This window comes from Poecilia reticulata, chromosome 20 (assembly GCF_904066995.2).
Source record: "Poecilia reticulata chromosome 20, P_reticulata-male-v2, whole genome shotgun sequence".
In the NCBI taxonomy this organism is placed as follows: domain Eukaryota; kingdom Metazoa; phylum Chordata; class Actinopteri; order Cyprinodontiformes; family Poeciliidae; genus Poecilia; species Poecilia reticulata.
The window spans coordinates 8,551,261-8,575,704 of NC_088849.1; the positions used below are offsets into that span (position 1 = coordinate 8,551,261).

The following is a 24,444-nucleotide window of genomic DNA, read 5'->3' on the forward strand; positions in this document are numbered from 1 at the left end:
ACGTCGCTTCAAAGCCAGACTGTTCACCTGAAACAGTTCAGCTAATGTTAAGAAGATCGCACAGTTTGCCGACCACCACGCACACAGTTGAAACCAGACATTTAGACACATTCATGTTTTTTCCCCACTGACTACTATTAAACAGCAATGAACTTTTTTCCACTTCCTCATGTTTTTTTGTTGTTTTTTTTGGAATTGTACATTTGGAATACCAGTTGATGCTAACTTCCTGGCTGATGTCTGGAGATATTGAAAGGTTCACCGTTTGCCCTGAAAATATAAGCCAATCATCATCATCATGATTTCACAAGCTTCTGATTTTGAAGGAGAAAAAAACACTGTTTCTGTCATTATTTCTCCATCTAACAAACAATTTCAGTAGCCCTGAAAGTTTTGTGATACGGATTGTCACACTGAGAGGACAAAACGCTGATGTGTCTTTTTAGTTGGTGTATGTAAGTATCTGGCCTGATGAGTGTTGTCTTTTGTTTAACACGGCTTCTTTCAAAATCTTAAGATTGGTCTGAAATTGTGTTTTTCTCCATCATATTAGACAACCAGATCATTTCCAGTTAAAACATTTTGGTTTAAACTATATACAACTCCGAGGAAGTTTTAGTCAAACGGAAATTAAGATACAGTTAATATAAAAAGGGAGCAAATCCCTTATATGTAAACCTTTAGGGTTTTATGTCGCTCTATTTTAGTCGCTCTAACAACAGATATACCTTAATATGCATTAATATACGCAGCGGAAACTGTCTTAGCATGACCCTAGACTGCTCTCGCAGTTACAGTTAATCAGCCCCAAGGAAAGCAAACTATGCTCCTGGATTGGTTGCTTTGCAATCGCTAGCCAATAGCATGTCATGTAGCATCATGTCAGCTTCGAAAGCTGCATTTTCTTTTGACTATTTTTAAATATAGTCAAAATATCTGGTTTGTGTTTACGGAGTTTACCCTGTTTACGGAGTTTACCCTGAAAAATACCCGTATCATGCAGCTCTTGAGGCCAATTAACATGATCAGTTTCTCTGATTTTACTTTTCATAGGTGTGTTTGAGTAAAATGAACATTGTTATTTTATTCTATGAACTACCATCAACGTGTCTGAAATTCCCAGCACAAATTTTGGATTTGCAGAAAATGAAAAATGGTCAAAATAACAAAAAAGATGCAGCCCTCAAATAATGCAAATAAAACAAGCTTACATTAATTTAGAAACAACAATACTAATGTTTTAACTCAGGAAGAGTTCAGAAATCAGTATCCGGAGGTTTTCTGAGGTTTTCTATGGGGTTCAGTGCAGTGGGCTCTTCATTTCTTCCAGAGCTGCTGTATATATAACTCTCTGGAGTCTTCAGTGGGGTCACCAGCATTTTTAAAGAGGGGTACATGCCCCCCCATTGGCCACCACTTGGGGGCACCACAGCCCATATACTGAAGCTTTTCTGCACAAATTCCTGTACTGTTACGCCCTGATCATATCATATGAACATGTATACACCTTTCACACATATGAAGATAAGTTCTTGTGAGAGAAATGAAAGAAACTTAAATGCTGTGGCCTCTCTTAACCTGTATACTTGCCGCATAATCACAGCTCTGTGAGCATTTAATTTTTGAGATTATTTATTAAAGCAGCCTCCAGTCATAATGCAGTCATTGTCCTCACATACTGGGTAAATATTACAGTTCACTATACGCTTGAGGCTTACCAAAGGAATCTTTCTAGTCAGTGCTTAGACTCTTGAGATATTCTGCATATATTTCTGAGCATCCAGTATGCATGGCGACTAAACGAGTAGATTATCTTGTCAAAGCAGGATTAAGAGACACCGGTTCTGACGGAGCTGACGCCGCAGCCCACGACTTCATGAATCTGTATTGATCAAAGCAGTAGAGGCCCTGAGCCTCAAATAATTGATCCCCTGCATACAAAGAGCAGCCACATCATCATCATCATCATCATCATCATCATCATCCTGCTTTTCGCCATGGTCCAGGCGAGCATCACAAGACGGAGCGCCGTCACATCAGAAGCTGGCAGACACAACAAGAAGTAAAAAATACCCCACAGCCGTCAAAGAGCATTTCGGTCTGGTGCTAATGAACAGCTGCCAGCCGCTGGAATCTGATTATCTCTTCCCTTTGTCCAAATCGGAGGTGTTGGTCTCGTTGTTTGACGGAAGAATTTCAGTGGTGAGATGAGATGGCGGATGAACAGAAGACTTTATGGTATAAAGAAAATGTATCTTCGTGTCGGCATTTAGGTTCTTGTAAAACTTTTTCAGTTCATTACAGGTTGTTTTTTTTTGCCACATTCCTGTGATGAACTGCATCAAACGGGGACTGATGAACTCTCAAGGTGATTGCTTCTGTCAGGATTTACTAAACAAACCCAATCCAGGACACTTCAGGGGGAAAATCTGTATTTATATGTACCTTACCTCTCTAATAACTTAAAATCAAGACATGTTAATATGAATTTTATCTTAAATTAACAGTTTGATTTAGAGATGCAACAGCCAAGCTTTTCCTGGCCGAAATCGGTTCATGTTTCTTTTTCTGTTGAGCTCTGATTGGCCGATTTCTGTTTTAATTGAAACCAATACCCCCACCCCCTCAAGTCAAGAAGATTATTTGATAGAATCAACTCTCTGCTGTCAGGTTTATCTTAGTGAAACCTTCACCAGAACCAGAACTAAACATGGAGAAGCAGCATTCAGCTTCTATGCTCCATAGATCTGGAACAAAGTGCCAGAAAACTGCAAAGCAGCCAAAGCACTGAGTTCCTTTAAATCAAAGCTAAACACCCACCTCTCTAGAGTTGCTTCTGACTCATAACAACTGGAACATTGATCAATATATTTGATGTGTATTGATGATAATGGTGCTTGACAAAATGTAATGTTTTCTGCTTGTTTCAATGTTTTTATGATGTCAAACATTTGAAAGCACCTTGTTGCTGAAATGTGCTGTTCAGATCAACTTGAACATGTTCTGTCACCTACATCAACGAGCTGACAAAAACAGAATAGAAGACTCCTTAAACGTTTCATATTTTTTTCACATTTCTCCACCAGCTGCATGAATGAGAGTTTACTTTAAAAAAACAAAAAAATAACTATGGTCCAAAGAGGCCACTTGGAGTGATCTGATGTTTGCTTGCTTTCCTAAGTATGTATCAAAGCATCGCTCCCTAACCTTTATTTAATATTTCATTGAGCTCAAAAAGTGCATCAAAGCAAATTCTGCTGGTTAATGTGCGCGCAGACAGAAAGTGGAAGCTGTACAAAGTTCAATGGAGGTTTTAAATAGTTAATAAAAAGGAAAATCTGATGTTTAGTTTTTTTGACTCACCAAGAAAATCTGACTTCTGATTTCTTCTTTATCTTCAAATTTGTTCCTTTTCCTAAGTTTCAGAACATTCTCCGTAAAGCTGCTTCCTATTCTCATCCAATGTACGGTTTTAAAATGCATTCAAATGACTGTTTCATTCCCACTTGGTTTATGTTTTTACTGTTTTTTTCCCCCTTCATTATTTGGGCCTTTATTTTACCCCAATTCTGTTTCTCTGCAAAACTCAGTGACACTTGTTTTTATTTTTATTTTTTTCTGTCATTCTGCTCCTCCTCCTGCTGCTCTCCTCCATTATCTTGCTCTTTCTCTACCCATTCTGGCACATTTTTTCTCTTTTTTTTTTTTTTTTACTTCCTCTTCTCCCCCAGATGCCCCAGAGAACAAGCTTGTTTACACTTTCTTTTCCACGTCTCAGAACTGTGTAGCTGTGACGCTAATCTTTCTGTCAAATATATATATATTTCTTTTCTGTCTATCTTTGGATTTTTTTTTTTTTCTTTTCCAGCGTTACACTTCTCCTCCCTCAAATCTTAACCTGTCCTTCTTCCAACTTAGCTCCTGGCCACTTTAAGGCTTGCCACCTTTAATTCAGATCTACACGTGGAGACGGAGCCAAAATTACAGGTTTGCTGCTAGCCGGAGCGCTCCGTCTCGCCGCAAACCCGTAATTTTGCTCCTGAGGAATTCAATCAAATCAGCTGTCACACTTGTGTTCTGGCAGTCGACGCCGCTGCCGACTGGTTAGCGATGCCTGTCACCATCACGGGGCTCTGTGAAGCCAAAGAGGTCCGAGATGATGATGGATTGCTATAAAATAATGGCGGCCGGGGGAAAGTAATTACTAACTTTGCCTTCGGGGTGGCGTTGGTGGTGGAGGGGGGGTGGGGAGGGGATTTCAGCAGATAAGCCCCTTTTCCAGAGCTCTCGATCGGCTGCGCCAAAGCAAACAGGTGAAGGTCAGAGAGGAACGACTGCTGACAGAAACAATGTAATGACACCCGTGGTCATCTGACGTTCATGTCATCAGCCAAACGTTATCGACACAAGAATGTGATGAATTTCAGCAGCAGGTCTGCTCACTCTGCAGGAAGCCTGAAGAGCCGGTGAAAGAAAATGCAGAGGAGAAACAGAATGTAGGTCAAATATACCGAAGAGCGATATTCAGAAAAAAGAAACGCGTTTCACTGTAACCTGGACCTGGTTTGTCGAGCAGTAATCACCTACATCCCCATTGACTTGAAATGTTTTGTTTGCTTTTTTAAGTTCAAGTTTATTTTTAAAAACGGAGCCGCGTTACGTACTAATGAACATTTACATGTAAGTACATGAGATTATAGCCAGGTGGCTAATTTCCTTCTAATCCCATTGGTAATAACAAACATGAAATATCACTACAGGATAAGAAATGCAGAAAACCAGCGTCTTATGTTGACTCTTTGACCTGCCGCCGTTTTTCTACAATGCTTTGCAAATGAAGAGGTTAATTTTTGGTCTCATTACTAATACAAAGCTTAACGTTATTTATTTGGGATTTTATTGGACAAAAAACAAACAAACAGTGTAGAGCAAAATTACTAAGAAAGAAAGTACTTTTGTTTTTTTATTTAGAACTTTGCAGAGTGTAGGTTTGTGCATCTGTTATTTCTCACAGATGCTCGTTTGGGTTTAGGATTGCGCTTTGCCTGGGCCATTCCCTTCTGTAGTTATTGTTTGACGGAAAGATGACCTTTCACCCCTCTGATAGATTTTCCTCCAACGTTGCCCTGTATTTACCGCAATTCATCTTTCAATCTGTCACAACGTGGCTTCACAGCAACGACACAAGACGGAGAGACACAAGTAGATTTACACAAAACAGCAGGATGTCCGCACATTTTTAAAAAGCCTTAAATTCATGTATTTAAAACGAAGGACTTAAAATATCTTAAATTCTCTTAAAAATGTAAGTTGTAAGGTTTTAGATACATTAATCACAGGTCTTAAATTTTGTCGTTCTATGACTATTTTATCTTGTATATTTAATTTGTCTTCTTTTGTTGTGGGACTTTTCTGTCATGTGTCTTGAGGTGGTTGCGACTCTCGTAAAAAGCTGCTAATATACCGTTGCAAGCTAGCTAGCTAGCTTTTTTTGCATCTATGATGGGTAAATGCAAATTTATTGCCAGTTAGTTAGACGATATTTAGTGTTTGCTACTGGCTCTCTCATGTTGCCAACCCCTAAGAAGTTAGGTGCAATCTTTACAAAAACGAAAGCTCTTAAGCTTGGCTTATGCAGGTTAACGTTGTACAGAGCCATATGCAATAAGAGAAGCACAAAGTTGCTGCCAAGAGCCACAAACAGACCCAGAAGTTTCACCGTTTCTCCTGAATGTAACACAGCAGGATCCCACAGCCATCCAGTGTATTTAAAGTTTTTTGGTCTTAAGTTTAGCTCAAGGTGGTTTTCAAAAGGTCTTAAAAAGTCTTAAAATCGACTTGGTGAAACATGCAGATACTCTGAATAGAGACCTTAACGAATCATGATTCATGATGAACGTCGACAAATTAAAAAGTGGCAAGGGATGACTTTAACAATTTATTGTATCCAAATGGACCAAGAAAGAACAAAAAGACATGACAGTACAGAGAGGTACGGGTAAATGTGCTTAAAATAATGATTACTTTACTAACAATACAGTGAATTGTGCAGCAGCTTAAGTAAAACCACAAAGCACAGTCATGTGTGGAATTAAGGTGAGCATGTGTGGGTGTGTGCAGAAGGTGCTAATAAATGCACAAACCAAGCCAAAAGTGGGGACGGAAGACACACAGTGCAAAACAAAGGAGAGATGCAGCTTCTACGTGCTTTTCTTGGCTCTACAGTCACAATGATCCAAAGTCTGCCCTGATGCTGCAGCGTAGATCTGGAACAAGTAGACATGAGTACACTGGAGCCGTCATGGCATCAACACTTGCTGAACCCGCCGAAGAAAAGCATCCTGACAGCAAGATGCTGCTTTCACCGCACGTTACCACGGCGGTGATGGGTTCAAGGTGATACTCAGAGTTCAGATTTTCAAAACGCAGGGTTTTCAATGTGGGGAAAAACCTTTGATCAACATGTCAAATATTGTTATTTTTTATTTTTTAATATGCTCAGCTTATTTATTTATTTTTACTATCATACTAATCTGAATAAAGTACATGAATACTTTTCCATTCATGTATTAATATTAACCACCATGTTTTATTGTGGTCTGAAGCTGATTTGCTAAATAATAATTATGTGTTTCTCAGCCACATAGTATCAACTAATAGCGCAATAAAGTAACTATGTTTCCATCAGTTATAAAAATTCTGTATATATATCAAATATGTATACATCACCTTGAATTAGCAGCTGTTGCTATTGCACTGACACAAACATGGGACTGCTGTAGGGCTGAAACGATTCCTCGAGTGATTCGAGTACCTCGATTATTAAAATTCCTCGAGGAAAATTGACCTGCCTCGAAGCTTCGTTAATTTATGTTTTATCATTTAGCGCACCGTGTTTCAGCCGGAACATTATTTGCGTTGAGCGGAGCTCTGACTTCCGCCTCTGAGTTGTTGACGGAAGCTACGTGTTAGCGGCATAACGTCCAATCTTCAAGTTCGGCCCGCGGGGATTTTACTGATTGGTGATAATTCCGGGTTTTCATCATTTTTGTGGGACCAATAAACATCCTTAAAATGACTGGCGCGATGCCGGGAGTTCGGCAGCCTTTCTGCTCCGGAGCTGCTGGTTGAACGGCGGGAAGAAGCTGAGGAGGATTTATACAGGTGAGCGGAGAGACTGAAAACGGCGGGCGGCTGAGGGTTGATGCTTGCAGGGTAAGAGCAGCTTTACGGACGAACCGCACAATAAACTTATATCATCCCGGTCTGAACAAACGGGAGGCGGAACATGGCTGGTAGATGAGTTTCTGAACGGAGGAGCCGTAAATATCCCGTGTTGCTCCCCCGGTCTACAAAAAAGTAACTGGTAGGGAAGCTCAAATGTGGAAAAAATAGACTGATGTTGATATCCGATAGTAACACTGGTGTTATGGAATATTTACCAATATTTTATTTCATAATTGTTTTTATCCGATTACTCGATTAATCGTAAGAAAAATCTATAGATTACTCGATTACTAAAATAATCGTTTACAACAGCCCTAGACTGCTGTTCTGCTCAGTTTGTCTCTGTTAATGTGTGGCTGTTCCTGTCAAATAAACTTAATAATAATAAAACATTGATAACATTGTTATCAATGTTGCACTGAGAAGTAGCTCAGCACATGTGCAACTCCACCAGGTGTTTGCTAATTGCTGCCAGCTAGTCTGAAGGAGCCGAGTGGTGGAGTCAGGAGTTTTAAAACTTTAGCTTTCAGCTTGGTTCAACTTGTGCGTCTTGAACAGTTTGATTGTTGCCATGGAGATTAAAAGATTTATTAAACGTGTGTGAAAGAATCAAAGCAACGCTCCAGGTATGTGTTTGATGAAGGAATTGCATGATTACACGATTTTACATAATACCGCCTCTTTATGATTCATTTCTAATCGCTCGTTGCCTTTTTTCTGCTCAGGCAGTAGTTTATTTACCGTCTTGCCTCCATTTGTATTCGTGTCCATGTGTGGCATGTGCTGACCCCGTCACATGAGGCGACTCGCGCAAACCTCAGAGATCCTGTTTCCTCCCCAGCATCTCGCCGCCCTGATCTCTGTGCAGCATGCACAAAAAAAAAAGAAAAAGAAATCAATGGGGCGCACCGTCAACATAAGCAGCCCTTAATGCTCTTCCTGCGCGATAGGACCAAATTAGATTGCAGCCGTGGCCCGTAATGGCACGGCCAGGCAGGTGAAGAGGATTGAAATTGACGGTGATTGAAAATTAATCGAATGACCCCGACATGGGATCCGCGGATGCGCTCGTGCCCCGCAGGTTGTTCATAAAGCAGCAGATAATTGCACTGACAGGCCACTGGTGCTCGGGAGCGTGACCTGGAAGGAAAGGTCAAACTTCACTCAGCGACAACCTGACGAGTCGATCCGTAAGGACGGACGGTGGCTCGTTCATCGTCGAGCGGACGGTTTCACGTTTTGTTTTTCACCCACGGTCTTCTGTCGAAATAAACAAAAAATTGTGTGGTGGCACACTCCGTCGCGTCAGGAGCATAAGCAGATTAACACCTCTGTTTACTGTGTGACATACATGTTAAAACGTTTAGCCGGTTCTTTGTTACGCAGCAACAGTGCCGACTTTATCACTGCGCTCTTCTCCTGTCGTCTTAGCGACAGTAAACGGAGCGTTGGCTGATACGAAGGAAAGCAGAATATTGTTGCTGTGAGGAGCCTCTCTGCTCAAACGGTGAATTTAAACGGTTTCTTATTGCACACTAATGGGAGTATGCAGGGAAATAACCAGCAAGAGTCATATTTTTTTTCCTCTCTATCCTTCACCTAATGTAGTCGGCCCCCTGCTAATCTTCTAAATTTGGCGCGGATAGCTTTTTTTGACTGTGTTATTGCTCAACCAGATGCTTAAAACCTTGTAAGTACAGTTGTTTTTCATTCTTGTTGATTTATTTTTTACAATAAATCGCCACGGCAAAGAAAAAAAAAATAGATCTAGGTTTCCCAGAATGGCAACACAGGTCAAGAAGTCGATTTAAAAAAAAAAAGTTTAATAGTGACTGAAGGAAAGTTTATGCAGAGCAACAAAAGTTAGAATAGAAACATTAAAGATCCTGCAGCCTTGACTGTCCTGGCACTTTATTGTTTACTTTGTAAATATTTTAGCTGCTTTGCTTGCTTACTTTTCTGCTGTATGAAATAAATTTCTGCTTTCAGAAATTCATTTAAGTGTGAAGAAAAAGCGTGAATCCTCCAGTTGGCTAAAATGAAACTTTCAAATAGTGTTCATGATTTGATGTGTGTGTTCACACATCCCTTTTTAACCATTAAAAGTGACGTTCTCTATCAAGATGCAGGCACTTGGAAAATTGAACATTTACTGTCGTCTTACCTTAAATTAGAGTATATTTCCTCAAAAGGTTAATTTCTTCAGTAATTAATTAAAAAAATTTAAACGCATGTAGAATATAAACTGATTTCTCACAGAGTGGTATATTTGAAGCCTTTAATTTTGTTCATTTTGGGTTTCTCAGACGTAGGAAATAAAATATTTAATGTTAATGCAGGACAGGTTATATTATGGCCTATGCAATAACAGGTAAAACTGTTGTCAGTTGAGCAGCAGATAGTTATCAACATGCTCCACAAATGTCATTGTGAAAGGACATGTTCATAAAGTTCTGAATCTGAGCACAATATCAGAAAGTTGAGTGGGAGAAAACTGTGAAAACTGTTTATCCGCTGTCATATGTAGCCATGCTAATTAGCCTCAGCTAGCCTCCTGGCTAGCTCTCTAGTGGTGAACCATCTGTAGCATAGCAGAGTGAAACATTGGAGTGTGTGAGCAGCGTGTACACGACGTGATTGACACTGATAATTTCTCCTAGGCTCTGATTGGTTGTTACAAACCAGAGTGTTTCTGCAGATGGCAGTAGGACCAAAGAGAGGAAATGAAGAAGCTAATTTTTTTTCACTTGTGTTTTGTATTGTACAGTCATAGTGACAAAGTGACAGCTTAAACATATTCCTTCTAAAAGTTAGGTACTGCAGCTTTAAATTTAACCCCTCAGCAGATCCTCATGTATTCAGGCCCGGCTGTAGGACAGTGGACTAATGCTGCAATTCAAATTCTGTTTTAATTCTTATTGTAATGATGTAATATTATTTATGTTTGTAAACACTGCATGATATTTTATCTACTATCACTATTTTCCCTTTCTGTAAATCAACTAAGGTGATCTTGTACTGCAATGTTGTAATACAGGAAGTGATGAGATTCACATCCTTGAATCATGTCTCTGTCTCCTCAAAAGTGACTTCCTGGACACCGCGGACCACAATGCACTTGTGTTATCCGAAAGCGCGCTCTTTGCTGCTCCTCTGCTGTCCCGTCGTTCCGCTGCGCCACAGCGTCCGCTATCGCGGTTGCCCTTGCCCTGTCCTTCCTGTCCGCGCCTGAGCATCTGCCCACCCCTCCACCGCCAGAGGGTTTGTGATCCGTATGCCGGCGTGGCCACCTGCACTTCACAGTTCTCTGACGGTTCGCATATTTGGCATCTAAACATAACTGGCAGGCACAGATCAAGGGAAGAACCGACTGAATGACAGCAGCCGGATCAAAGTCCGCGTACACAAACAACTCGTGAAAATCCTCACCGCTTCCCCCGCCCGCTTCCCCTCCAGAGCTTGGACGTGTTCGTCTCCGTTGCGTAAAAACAAGGCCACGCTGAAATTCCCGCACACCTTCCCTCCTCCGCTTCAGGTGAGGAAAAGACATGAGATCTGAGCGTTTCATCTCGTCTCCTCCAGCTTGAAAGAAACGTGCGAGCATGTCTCCAAATGCCCAGCATGCTTCTTCTTCCCATGGAGCGGTGCTTGTTTGTTTTGTTTTTGTTTTTTCTTGGTTGGGCACGCTGCCTTGCTGAGGCGAGGAAGGACATGTGAGGATGTGTGGCAGGGCTTCCATCCAGAAGGGGATGATTAGAAAAACTCCAGCCGGCGTTGATGTCCGGACAGGAAACTCCGACGTCGCGACTGCGAACGCGGGCGTTTGCGGCGCTAATTACAAGCCGAACCGAGATGAAACCGAGAAACCGCGGCTGGTTCGGGTTGAGGGACTGAACGTCTTCGGTCTCCTCAGATCCGCAGCCAGCCCGGCGTCCCGGTGCTGCGGGGATCTGGTCGCCATGGGGACGAGACAGACTGCATTATCTGCTCAGCAGCCGCCCGGCTCAAGAGATTGCTCGATGGAGGGGCGGACGGCCAGGCCGGCAGGACGAGACACATCCTGCTCTGCTGTCAAAGCTGCAGTTTGATATTTACTGTAGTAGAGCCTTATGAAAGTCTTCACACCTTTTTGGACTGGATCACAATTTGTCACGTTACAATCGTAAATGTTTTGCATCCAGATTTTATGTGGAATGCAAACTACTGGCTGAATAAATTTTAGTGCATTTCATCACATTGAGTAGTAGTTTAATTTTATTGAATAGGGCGTTCCAAGTAGAGCCTTATTTATTTTAAAAGCACATTTCAGCAACAAGGCAGTTCAAAGTTCTTTACACCATGAAAACACAAATAAAAAGCCGTATAAATAACATACCAGTAACCAGTGACAAACATTTTGCTTTGTTTGTTACATAAGAAAATCATCAACATGCATCAAATATGTTAATGTTCCAATGATTGTGAGTCAAAAGTGACTCTAAACAGTTGGGTTTGTAGGCTTGAGTTAAAGGAACTCGGTGTTTCAGCTGTTTTGTAGTTTTCTGGAAGTTTGTTCCAGATTTGAGGTGCAGAGAAGCTGAATGCTGCTTCTCCGTGTTCTGATGAAATATATTTTTTGGGGGTAGTGGCCTAAAGAAAGCCATTAGAAGTCCAATTGCCTAAACTCATGAAACGCACTGCAAAGATGTGGGACGAGTTGCTTGAGGTGAATGAAACTAAAATGTAGCTTTTTAGCCAATAAGCAAGACACAGTGTTTGGTGGGAGACTCAGACTAAAAATACCTTCCCCACTGCTAAGCATGGTGGTGGCACCATCATACTGTGGGGATGGGTTTTCTGCATCAGGCTGAAGAAAACTAAGGGGAAGATGGATGCAGTCCTGGAAGGAAACTTCCCAGACAACGATCAACTCCAGGGTCTTCCAGAACTTTTACAGGAAACACACAGTGGGGGGTTAACATTACAAATGTGTGCAAAACTTTGTCAATATTCCACTAATGTCAAAATAAAGACTATATTATGCAATTTGGCATTTCCATTAAATAAAAGACTCAGTCAAAATCTTAAGTAAATAAGGCCATGGAGAGTGACCCAGTCAAATCCCAGACCTAAATCTAACAGAATCACCCCGACTTTAAAATCACCCCCAGCTGTTTTTCTTCCAATCTGACTGGAACTAGCTTATCTTTAAAAGAAGAACGAACAAAACAAATAGTCTCTAGACGTGGCAACAACTTGCAGCTGTAATTACAGTAAATGGAGACACAGAGCAGCGTGGTTTAGTCTCTGAAACCAGGTGTATACGTCTTCAACTTAGACGACAAGAACTTTGGCCATTGACGGGGAAATCGGAGGAGGAAAACCGGACTGGTACAGATCACCAGACAGACTGCTGACTTTTACATCTATTCTGTGCGTTAACTCAGGTGGACACAATTCATCACATTGTAAAGATTAGAGGAGGATTTTCCAGCTTTTTCTCTCTTGGACTTAAGATGTTGTTCTTACTGCCGGTAAGCCAATGATATGCAACCATTTAAGCTGTGTGTGTTTTTTTTCCTCTCTCTCTTTTTCTCTTGCAGGTGTTCCTAATAACATTGGTCCAGTTAGTAAGTAAACAGCATCAGAATACTATTAACACTAAAAAAAGTAAAAAAAAAAAAAAAAAAGAGAAAGCACTCTATTAATGCTTGATGCTTTGCTTTGCTTTGCCTGCTGTTGTGCCCTTCATCGAACATCCCTAAGTGTGGCGCCGAGTGTTCATTTCTGATCCAAATCTACCTGCGAAAACTCTCTCAACAAGTATCGACTAACATTTTTATTGGCGGGAGGGAGGGGGGTGGGGTGTTAGGGTGAGGCGGTGAGCAATAGCTGGAGGCGATATTGTCATGATGCAGGCATATTAATTTACTCCATTCAGACTCAACCAGATAGCACTTACCTGGCTCTGCATGCCCAATGTCATTTGTTTTTTGTTTTTTTTTCTTTCCCCCTCTCTGTCTCCCATGCATTATAAATAAATGGCATCTAGACTTTATTAAAGTGCCGAGACCTCTCTGGCAGTATAATGTCACGTGTGGGGTGAAGGGGGGGGTCATTTTAATATGAGCCTCAAACGCCTCGGCCGGTATTATCTTCGTCAAGCAGTAGCCCCCTGAGGAGGATGGAGCAAGAAAAGAGGTGCCACGTCTCAAGTTACCGCTGCCTGGAAGGCTGCGTGACGCAAGGAGCCGTACGACTGTATCGAACAGGCCAAAGTGCATCCTGCACAGTCGGGCTCAAGTCTCCTTAATCTTCTTTATTCCCCGCGTCTAAACCGGTGTTCTCCGTTGCCAGATTGATTAGTAAATTGCTTCCCCCCTGTCCGATCCCTCGCCAACATCAAATGGCTCGATTAAAGAGATGCGTCTTCTTGATTTTGATCGATGGTCATAATTAATTTATTCTGTTCCCCTTTGGTGTCAGTAAAGTATTTTTTTTTTTTATTGAATCTGAAATTTAGTTTTGAGCTCACGCATAGAAACGGTATGATACTTTAAACTCTATCTACTGTGACACATTCACTCATTGTCATTCCAAGTCCTTCATATTTATTGGCACAATTGGTAAAGAAACCTTAAAGCAGATAATACAGTAGTGTTACTTGTATTCGGTTTTCTTTAAAACCTTGAATAGAGCTTTTGCTCAGTAATGGATAAAAAAAAATGATTTTTTTTTTTTTTTACCAAATCTCTAGTGCCCCAGCTCAGGGCGCATCTAATTTTTGAAAAATGTGTAACTGAAGTTGTAGTTTCAGGAAGAAACAAGAGATTTACAAAAAAAAAGTGCATAAAATGACACAGAACCAGTCATTTTGCCTCTCTAAGACAGAATCAGACTAACCACGTTTTACATGTCAATTTCTCCAAATTATGAATTTTAAATATACAAACAATGCTCAATCTTGAGACAATTAGGTTAAGAAAAAACAAAAATGAAGTAAATGTTCTTCTTTTATTGATAATTGTGTCAAAAATGTCCACTTTTGAAGCTCCGAAAGATTCTTGAGAAATGATTCAAAATGTTAAAAATATATATATATATATTTGTTTTTTCTTAAAAATGGCATAACTTTAATTATGATAATGATGTAATAGCAAAAAATCCAATACATCAATATGAAATAGATGTTGATGAAGGCTTTTTTTTTTGGCAGCAGCGCGAACGAATGTGAAGTGTACAAAGAGTTAACAACCTCCGGTTCACATCCTCTTTGTCATTATTCCCAAGTTAAGACACGCATTTAAAACAAGTTTCTCAAAACATGTTTGTCTGGGACTTGAGATGGAAACAGATTGTCCCCAGGTGGTGTTTTAATCAGGCTTACCGCTTTAAAGTGCGACGCTGTTGAGACGAGTCAGAAATGGACACACAGCCGAGCCCCGGTCCACACACACACTCCCTCCCTCCCACTTCTAACAATCTCCCACTGCCTGCCCCCGTCATCATCACATCTGCAGAAGTTATGCCTCTTCTCTGTGCATGGCAGGAGTACAGCTCGGTGTGTGTGTGCGTGTGTGTGTCTGCATGGTCCTCGTACATGCTTGCCTATGCACAACATGCGGCTTCTCCATCTCATCCAAAATTGCCAGGCCACACCATGTCCAACGGTTGTCCTCAAATCCTTCACATGGAGAGTGTCGAACCTGAAAGGTGTGTGTGTGTGTGTGTGTGTGTATGTGGGGGGAGGGGTGCGTGTGCGTGTGCGTGTGTGTGTGTGTGTGTGTGTTTGGAGGGTATGGTGAGGTAGAATTTAGACAAACCCAAAGTCTTCACTTCTTATCCAGAAGATTGCCCCTCCAAGGGGGTGAAGGGGAAGGGATTAGGATTTCTCACAATTAGCAGCCCCCCCCCCCCCTCCTCTCCGACAGAACGATGCTAACAGTAAAACCGGAACGTGCTGACTGCCTTTGTTTTCTAAAACACGCTGAAAGAAGAGGGTGACGCTGCTTTCAGCACAAACAAATATCAAGTTTATGTCTGCATTATTAGCAAAGCAGCAGGGGGAGGGAGAGGCAAAAAGGTTATGACGTCCTTGAGGTTGTTGAAAGGACTCGAGGCGGAGCGTGCGCTTTTTCATGTTGTTGGTTGAAGGTAATTGAATTCCTTATTGACTTTTCTCCAATTCTATTTCAAGTTTATTAAGCCGGGCAGAATTGCCTAATGCGGACCATTAAAGTGAAATTAATATTTTAAAAACAATCCCAGCCCTGCTAGATTGCATTTCATTACGAGTATGGCATTGATTAAAATCCGTCACCACTCATTTAACTCGCCTTACCTGCATATTCTCCGTAGCCGAGTAATTAACGGGGGTGGCGGGGAGGGGACCCAGATGTGTGTCGCTTCCAGTCCATCGCAAACATGAAATCGGCTCGATTTATTGAACGTACATCTCACAGATCCGGCCAGCGCGTTTGCCGGCCTCGTGTCTTGTCATTTGTGTTCCTCGCGATTCTTTGGAGGCTGCTTTGCTCATCAGAACGAAAATGGATGCAAAACAAAGATAGTGGAAAGAAAAGAAAAAAACAGGGCACTTCACGTAAGATATAAGACCTGAGTTTGAGTGGTGATGAGCCGTGCCCTGCTTCTTAAGCTCTTTATTTGTTAATCTGTCATTTCAAAGAGCTTCTCATCCGGCAACTTACATGACTTTAAACCCCTGGAGATGTCGCAGTCGGCAGTGATACGGGGCTCTCCGTGTAAGCACAGCTTTTAAATATTCTTTAAAAAAAAAAAGAAATAAAGATATAAAGGGATTAGAACGCTGTACTTGATAAGCTTCTGCTGAAGCAGATTCAGAATCAATAACTAGTAAATCTGAGGTGCTTCAAACGTTGCTGTCGGTGTGCAGATAAACTGAGCTCAGCTCTAAAGTCTTGTTTTATTCCGGACCAACGAAAGGGATTTGAAACGGTGATGGGGCCTTGCACAAACATGGTCCAAGCCCTGTACCCCTCACAGCAAAAAAAAAAAAAAATGCATTTATTGAAAGAGCGCCTCGTGAACAGCTCTCATATTCTTTTTGCAAGCATAGTTAGGGAAATAGGCTCCTTGCCAGGACACCGCTGGATGCTAATTGGGAAAGATTGCATGATTCATGGAGTCGATAGCGAAAGGACAGAAAGATCAAGTGAAGAGATAAAGGGGCACAATGAGGGAAAGTTATCCGGATTCCTCCCCGTTTGGCTGAGTCCTCTCCATTTCCAACCGCAAAGTATTTCCCTGACACGGAAATACTGACTTGTATGTAATTATGAGGTTATGCTACCCACAGCAGTCCGTCATTCCAAGTGCCAGCACCTGCCATTATTTATTCATTGTTATTCCTCCACCAGAAATACGCCATAATTAGATATTGATCACAAAGTCAATGTGATGAATTAAACAAAATGCCCCCTAAAGTCTGCATTTGCCATACATAGTATCAGATACTCAACATAAATCATGTATGAAATGCTACGTTTAAGAGATTTATCTCTTGCCTCTTTCGTTCTGGGCTCATTGTTGCAGACACGCACCCAACAGTCACTCCAATTACATACAACGTTGTTCCAATGTCCTTTTAAAGGGTCCTTGGATGCATTCTCCTTGCTCGTCCATGTCAGCCCTGCCCCCCCCCCATTTGTATTTGCAGATTCCCCGACCTACTGATTTGAGTCATGCCGGACATCTTCATGTCTCCAGTTGTCTGTGTCAACAACCACGTAGCCCCCGCTACCCTCCCCTCCCCGTAGACAATCTGTTAAGTGAATCACGCAAAAGGCACATGAATAACTCCTGATTTCTTCTAATTGCACGCAGTACGGCCGAATGTCTCATCTCTAGGTGTTGCTAACCGAAAAGAAGGTAGGCATTTAAGATTATGACACCAGTTACCTTTTCCACAGATTTATTTATTTTAGGTTTTTGTATGATATATATATATATTTATATATAAAAAAACTGGCTCTCAGTAGCCAAAAGTACTGTGTTCCATCTTCGAGAGAGAGAGTATTTATCTGCTTATTTTGCTGTTATAAAGGTTTAAAGGAGAGTTTAGCCAGGTACTCTACAATGCTTTATTATTTCTAGCCTTCAATATTTGGACTGTATATGTCTACATTAGGATAAGAGGTTCCAAGCATTTAATCAGCTGACAAACCTGAAGGGGTTTTTGGTGAAGTTATATGCAGATGATAGCCTCATCTTTGTTTAAGCCATCATGTAAAGAGTCTTAAAAAATACCCGCTTGCTTTATACTTTTTTGTCAGACTTAAATGTTTCAGTGAAACAATGTCTATCAACAAAGATAGTTTGAGTTACATTTGATTTGTTAATGGAGAAAAGCTGTCCAAAAAAAGACAAAAAACCCTCGCTCCTGTGTTTAGATTATTCAGCTTTACTGAAGGAAAGACATTCTCTGTCAAGGTTGTCTGGTAGAGACAGCCCATCCAGCTTCTGAAGAAAACAAAAACTCTTGGATTATGTGCACTGATGCAAATGAGATCTACAGAACCGTCGAGTTTTCTTTTCTCTTACGCTTCTGGAAAGTTTTAGGTGGGCCAGCTGCTCCCGGGAAGGGTTGCAACTCTTCCATAATTTTTTTATTTGTTGACAACGTCTCTTAACGTGGTTCATTGGAGTTCTGCAGTCATAGAAATGACATTGTAGCCCTTCACAGACTGATAGATGGTAGTGCCATTGTTTCTCTCTTTGGCGTGGATGTGTTGCTCTTGAAGATCTTTCAGCCTGTGTCATGTTGTCGAGACAAGTTTCACAGTTTAGCCTAAAATGTTTCACAACCCGATCAGTTTGGTGTGATAGGAATTGTGCCAGATATCTCTTTTTTTCACGTGGCACCAAGTTGGAAGCAGGTTTTATCTGTGAAATTGGCCAGATATTAAATTTTGTTGGTCACCTGAAACACTTATCTGTGACAAAAAAGCAAAGATGTGAAATTTGTAAGAGGGAAAACACTTTTCAACACGTCGGCATCAATCTGTTTCTGACTATAAATCGACGCAAAAAGTTGTGTATGTTGAGGCCTTATGTCATGAAGTACAAAAAGCGGAGGTTGGACATTACATTTATTTTACCTTTGGTTAGTTTCCTCACTTGTAAACATAAATCAATTGATAAACATAAATCACGGCTGGTTAGTTTCCTTGTGCACAAATTTAGCACCTGAGCATTTTTGGTTTCTTTGCCCCATATTGAGCAGAAAGCTTTTTGAATGGATACTTTCTGTCTGTGGGGAAACGCACACAGGGTGGTGAATAACACAAAGTTATTAGTAATGAAATGAAGTACTGAAAAGGAACAATGAGATTTTTATTGTTCTTGATGGAGGGCACTCGTAACAGATGCTGCTGCACTCAGCCAGCTCCACCTGGCACACGTCTCCTTATTTGTCATTGCCATCATTTGTCATCGTCGAACACGTTGTCCCTTTTTTCCCCTTCTTCTTATCATTACTTTTACACTTTCATTGGGCACAATGCCTGTTTTTTTTTCCTTATTATTATTTTAGTTTCTCTCTGGCATTACATGTGTTATATTTGATTGCAGTATGTTTTCTTTCATTTGTTTGTTTTCTTCTTTTAATCCGTCCAGTAGCTCCTCAGGTTGCATTGTCCACTGCCCCTTCTGTCCACGCTGCAAACAGCAAGCGAGGTAGGAGCTCTGGATCTCGTGCGTCGTCCCCAGATGACACCGCAGCCTTTCTCCTCCTCACTCCCCCCATGTGTGTTTATGTTGACTTGTAACCTCCCTGATCCTTGCGCCACAGAGCCGGAGAGCTCCAAAATCTTATCGTCTGTAGCATCCAGCTCAGAGCTGGACTGACGGCTTTCTGCAGATGAAAGTCTCATTCTTACAGAGAACTGATTCTAAACACTATAAAAGGAGTCATTTCTTCTGCTATGACTATTTTTGGGGAACGTTCCTTTCCCCCTCGCCAATCCCTCCCCCCCAATGCGTGCATTATTTATGACCTTAGCCTATTTCTAGCGAAGGGAGAATATTAGTCTTGTGGGACTATGTCTGAAGGAGTAAGGCGTGTAACGTGGAAGGGTTTTAGCTCACGCTCAGCTAGGACCGGCTGACTCGGATGGGAGGTAGAACGCAACTCGAATGTATGCTCCGTTTGTGTGTTTTTTTTTTAAGCCCGGTCAGGTTGGTGTCGGTCGAACTGAGAGAACTGACCTCAATACAGATCCTTAATAACAGCAATCCCTTGGAAGAAAGCTCCATCTGCTAACCTTCCCTGTTCTGGAACCTTGACGAGGCTGTCAGTGTACTCTGCTGCCAACAAGGCTTAAGGGTCACATCTGTCTGAGCTGTGCCACATAATGTGTCAGCGGTTACTCAGTGTGACAGACTGAACGTCACTTGGAGAGCGTTTAGCGATAGGGATGTTCTCCAACCAACTGCTATGCCTTATGAAGCACCACCATGAAGCTACAAAGACTGTACCCGTTCTGCAAATCGGCTTTGACCTCATACTTCCTCTTAGACACTATTGTAGGTTTTGATTATTCTCAACTTACTTTGTGAATTAGGGTTGTTTTAGTTAAATATATCAATCATTTCACAGGTGTTAGGTGGTATTAAAAGTGTCTGACTGGAGTTGCAATTAAATTTCAAAATATTCCCAACAAATTTAGACTTAGATTTGTGCTTCAAAGACTCGGGAATTCGGCTGGTTCTTTACCTTATCAACTTTTGTTGTCCAATATGTTGAAGCTCAAACAGAACTGTGCATACTCTTGGACTAAAGGGTGCATTTGATACATTTGTGTTCAACCAGGAACATCCTTGCACTGTAAAAAAAAAAAAAAAAAAAGTTATTTCTGATAAAATATTGGCAGCTATGGTTGCCCAAATTTTACTGAATAATTCTGGTGAAATTCTGATTTTTTACAGTAAATTAGAGACTTTTTTGTTGTTGTTGTTTTTTACAGTGTAGACTGTGAGCTACAAATGGTCCACCAGTCTATTCATGTTTGTTGTAACATCAACAAACATATATGGGTGTATTTTAAACTCACCTCTGTCTTAAATAAGTTTTTGTAGTTTCAGAACGAACTAAATTTATCTGTAAATTTATTAGCTAACATCGTTATGCTATAGACACTTGTGTTTATTCTAAAATGTCAATACTGCTTTTCATTCACTCTCCACATTGCGCCTAGCTCCTTATTTAATACCTTGTTTAGAGTTTACACCTAAAAAATAAATGTTTAAAAGCTGATTAAGAACAAGGTTTACTAAGGGAAAAAAATGGATACGCAATCCAATATAATTGAAAAATTATGTTAACAGTCTTAACAACCAGCTAAGTTTTGGCGGGTTAGGTACACTATGCATGTGTCTGATTTGAGTTATTAGAGACTAGATAGACTTGATTCTTGACTTAGAAAACTTGTGAACATCTCTACTTTGAGCTAACAAATTTATTAAGAATCCAATTAAGGAAAGCAAAAAAAAAAAAAAAAAAAAAAAAAAAGTCCTACCACCCACGCGAAGTTGAATGCCCACTTCATTCATGGTTTGACCTGCCTTATGCTTTGTGATGTTGAGTTGTTATCACGTCTCTGTACCATCGTTGTCGCCTTGTGCTGTGATGTGCTTGAAGTAACGTGACCTCTCAAATCCTACTAACAATGCAATATTTTTTTTATTTTTTTTTTTGTGATTGTGTGTGTTTCTAACTCTGGCTGTACCTTTGCCAGACTGACAATGATCTACCAACATCACCTCCGACATGCAGCATCAGCATTTCCATCTCGCATGCCATGGCGCCTCTCGCTCAGACCTATGCTTACCCTTCCGCTGTAGCACTCGCAGCACGAACATCTCAACCCTCTTTTACCCGTCTCTTCCCTCCACACTTCCTCTCTTCTTGCAAGACTGCGAATGCTTCGGCCACTCCAACCGATGTAGCTACCTCGAGGTGCTAAACACCGTCATTTGCGTGAGCTGCAAGCACAACACTAGGGGCCAGCACTGCCAGCTGTGCAAGCTGGGCTACTACCGCAATGCCTCAGCAGAACTGGACGATGAAAATGTGTGCATAGGTTAGTCCCCCACCTGGCCCTCTTCACTGCCATCACGCTTCACACCTTTTCCACCTCACTTCCTGTCTTTGACTCCAAAAAGGTAGTGTCACTTCATGCTAACACCAGTGCGTCATCCAAGTGCATTGTCCTGTCCTCATGTCCCAGAGTCTCCCTCTTTCCTTTTCTCCACTCTTTTTGGCACAACAGTGCAGCTACAGTAATCATGTTGACATAGTTTTAGCGGCTTTTATGCCTAAAGATGTAATGGCAAGATTGATGTTGTTGGCCGTTTCAATTTTGATGTTCCTAGCTAGTCGGATGCAGTTATGTTTGAAGTGTTAGCTCGTAATCAAAGAGTGTGAAATAGTAAACTACGCAGGGATTTTAGCATACTTGGGATTTTTATATAGAAAGAAGATATCAAAAATAAAATTCAGAAAATGTTATTTTTCTAACAAGTATGAAAGCTGTAGACTGTGGATTTCTAGAGGAAACAGCTACATTTAAAATGTACAAACATTTTGCTGAATGTTTGCCAAGTGTGTGTCTTGATCATCTCTAAATTTCCAAAATATAATTTTGTAAATTTTCATTAATGGTGTCATTAAACAGCTGGAGTGAATATGACAAAAATTAGTGTGGTAGCCTAATAGGATACAAAGACTAGTTAATGTAATAACTAGATAGACAGTAGATTCCTAGCGAAATGGCTACATTTGAAATGTATGCACATTTAGCTAAACGTTTGCCAATTCGTTGTCTTGACCATTTCTAGATTTGCAGTTTATTTATTTATTGTCAATAATTGTGCGATTCAACAGCAAGGTGGAGTAAAAAGCTGAACAAGGATTGAAGTTGACAAAATTGTTAGTCTATTGGGTTACATAGATAGTTAATTAAGACAATTTTAATCATTTCAATTTCTAGAACTTTTTTGTACAAAAGTCAACATAGACAAAACCCATTTGACGATTCAAGTAAAGCAGTTACTAACTATTTGATATTTCACAAAGTGTCAAACAGCATTTGTTAGCAGGTATGCTAATTTTAAGCTAGGCTTATCCTTTGCCAAAGCAGCAGATAAGCAAACTGTATGACAAAAAACAACCCATCTCTGGACTTTACTTGCCTGCTATTTAATGCCCACATTTTGTTAGTACACAACATAAAAAATGAGCCGTTACCACCTCGTTCTTCTATATTCATTGTATTTCATATACAAAGATTCCTAAACCACATCTACGTTTGTTCTGTGTACCACAACTCATGTAACTCCCGAGGTAATAGCTTGACTACCCACTGAAATATTTTCCAAGTATCGGCAGTGTGAATTCACAGCTCCGAGTGTCAGGTGCATTTGTACATCCTGAGGGGGAAGTCTGACAGGTAACATGAGTTCTGAGAGATTTTTTTTTTCCAGCGAAGTCACACAGGCAGTCAAAGATGCCAGGCAAGTGCATATGTCATATACATGAAATGGCCTCGGGAGGAGCAGCTGAAACCCGTCACTTGGTATTAAGAGTCACAGAGGCGTTACTGAGTGCCGAGCTCGCCGTCACCCTGACTCTCTTTCTCTGACCCGCCAGTTTGTCACATGCTGTCACCTCTCTCCTCTCGCCTGACCCCTGGGTGTCACTCAGGTGAAGCTTCGTGCAACGCCACCACATTACGGTGCAATGTTTTAGTCAGGGACTGTCAAAATAGCTGTCACTTTGACTGCAGAGTGTTCTGGTTTCTGTGGAAAGGTCAATTAAGCGTAGGTCACCGGAGACGCAAGAGGTTATTTGCTTTCTTTTCACGTTACAGCTTTGGTTAAGACCACCCGTCTCCGTCAGTTTCAGCAAGGAAAGGCATACGCATTTCGAAGCATTTCCAGACTATAGTTAGAATGAAGGAATTTATAACAAAAATGCCCATTTCAATGTGCAGTTCTCTCATTTTTAATCCTCCATTCGTTCCACACTGTCGTCCATCTTCTATCTGTTCATCTTTATCTCTGTGTGAATGATTCTGACTTTTACAGACGCATGCTCACCTAGGCTCTCCTCAGTTCATCTGAAATCAGATCTACTGATAATTGCTTTGCATAGAAGCTCATTGCATGCTCGGTTCTCGTTTTAATGACAAATTCAACACAGATATGTTGTAATGTGTTTAAGGTGTTCATGCATTTGAATTCTAGTTCATTCTTTGCTCATTTTCTCTGTCCTCATTACCGTTGAAATGGTAGCATTTTCCACTGTGTAAATTCTTGAACTCTAGTCAGACTTTTTCTAGTAGAAGTGCAGGTTTGTTTCCATGGATTAGAATATCACGGAAAATACCATTTATTATTTATTTATGAAAAAAAAGGAAAATTCATGTGTTTCATAGACTAATTACACACAAAGGGATATATGCTTGTGTTTCTGGTCATTTTAATGACTGATTAGCAGGTAGTGAATATACAACGTCCAGTTTTACCTGAAGTTTTCTATAGCTTCGTGTGAGATGGCTGTGCTACCTTTGAACTTAACAAAGCACAACCAACAAACACACGCAGGGTACGTTGCTCCCAAAATGATTGCAAAATGTGAACATTTTGTTACTGGATCTCAAGAAGCTTGAAAAGCACTTCCACTCTTACTCCCAACAATTAAAATGATCATACTTATGAAAATATTATCTTTTGTTCTTGAAGTATGTACGTTTTATAAAAACAATAAGCTTTTTACATATTTGTTAAACATTTTCACTATGCGGTGAAGGTATGAGACAGATAATCTGTGAAAAATCCCTGCCTTCTCAATCACACTCCGGTACGTGCTGCTCACCCCCTCCACCTTGCTTACTGCTACGCTATAGCTAGCTCCCCACAGCGGAGTCTGTCACAAATGCTAACGCTAGCTAGCTTGGCCACCAACGATGTCAGATAAACAGTTTTCCTGGACTGGTAAGTTGTTTCGCCACCATTAGCACCTTGAATCGCGCATATACAAGCTTGATTGACAACACGAGGACCCTCCTCCTGGCTCTGATTGGCTGTTTTTCCCTGAGTAGAGGCGCATTTCTCCAGATGCCAGTACGAGAACTCTTTCTTTTCACAGAGTACCTGTCTCATATTAGATACAATCAGAACATAGTGGAAGTTTTAAAC

The 24,444-nt window shown here is 40.9% G+C and overlaps 1 protein-coding gene across 10 annotated transcripts in view; it reads left to right on the plus strand.

Annotated features, from left to right (window-relative positions):
- The window catches only part of ntng1a (netrin g1a), a 158,768-nt gene that overhangs the window by 122,435 nt on the left and 11,889 nt on the right, over positions 1-24,444 (plus strand). For 3 of the 10 annotated variants that reach the window (XM_008438353.3, XM_008438352.3, XM_008438360.3), the window contains exons 5-6: positions 12,810-12,836; positions 21,159-21,326. The exons of 1 other annotated variant lie outside the window; for it this stretch is intronic. In XM_008438353.3, the coding sequence (XP_008436575.1) occupies positions 12,810-12,836; positions 21,159-21,326 (195 nt within the window). Of the gene's footprint in view, positions 1-12,809; positions 12,837-17,070; positions 17,116-18,861; positions 18,922-21,158; positions 21,327-24,444 lie in introns of all 10 variants that reach the window. 6 more of the 10 variants (XM_008438359.3, XM_008438364.3, XM_008438361.3 and 3 more) reach the window with 4 other exon arrangements.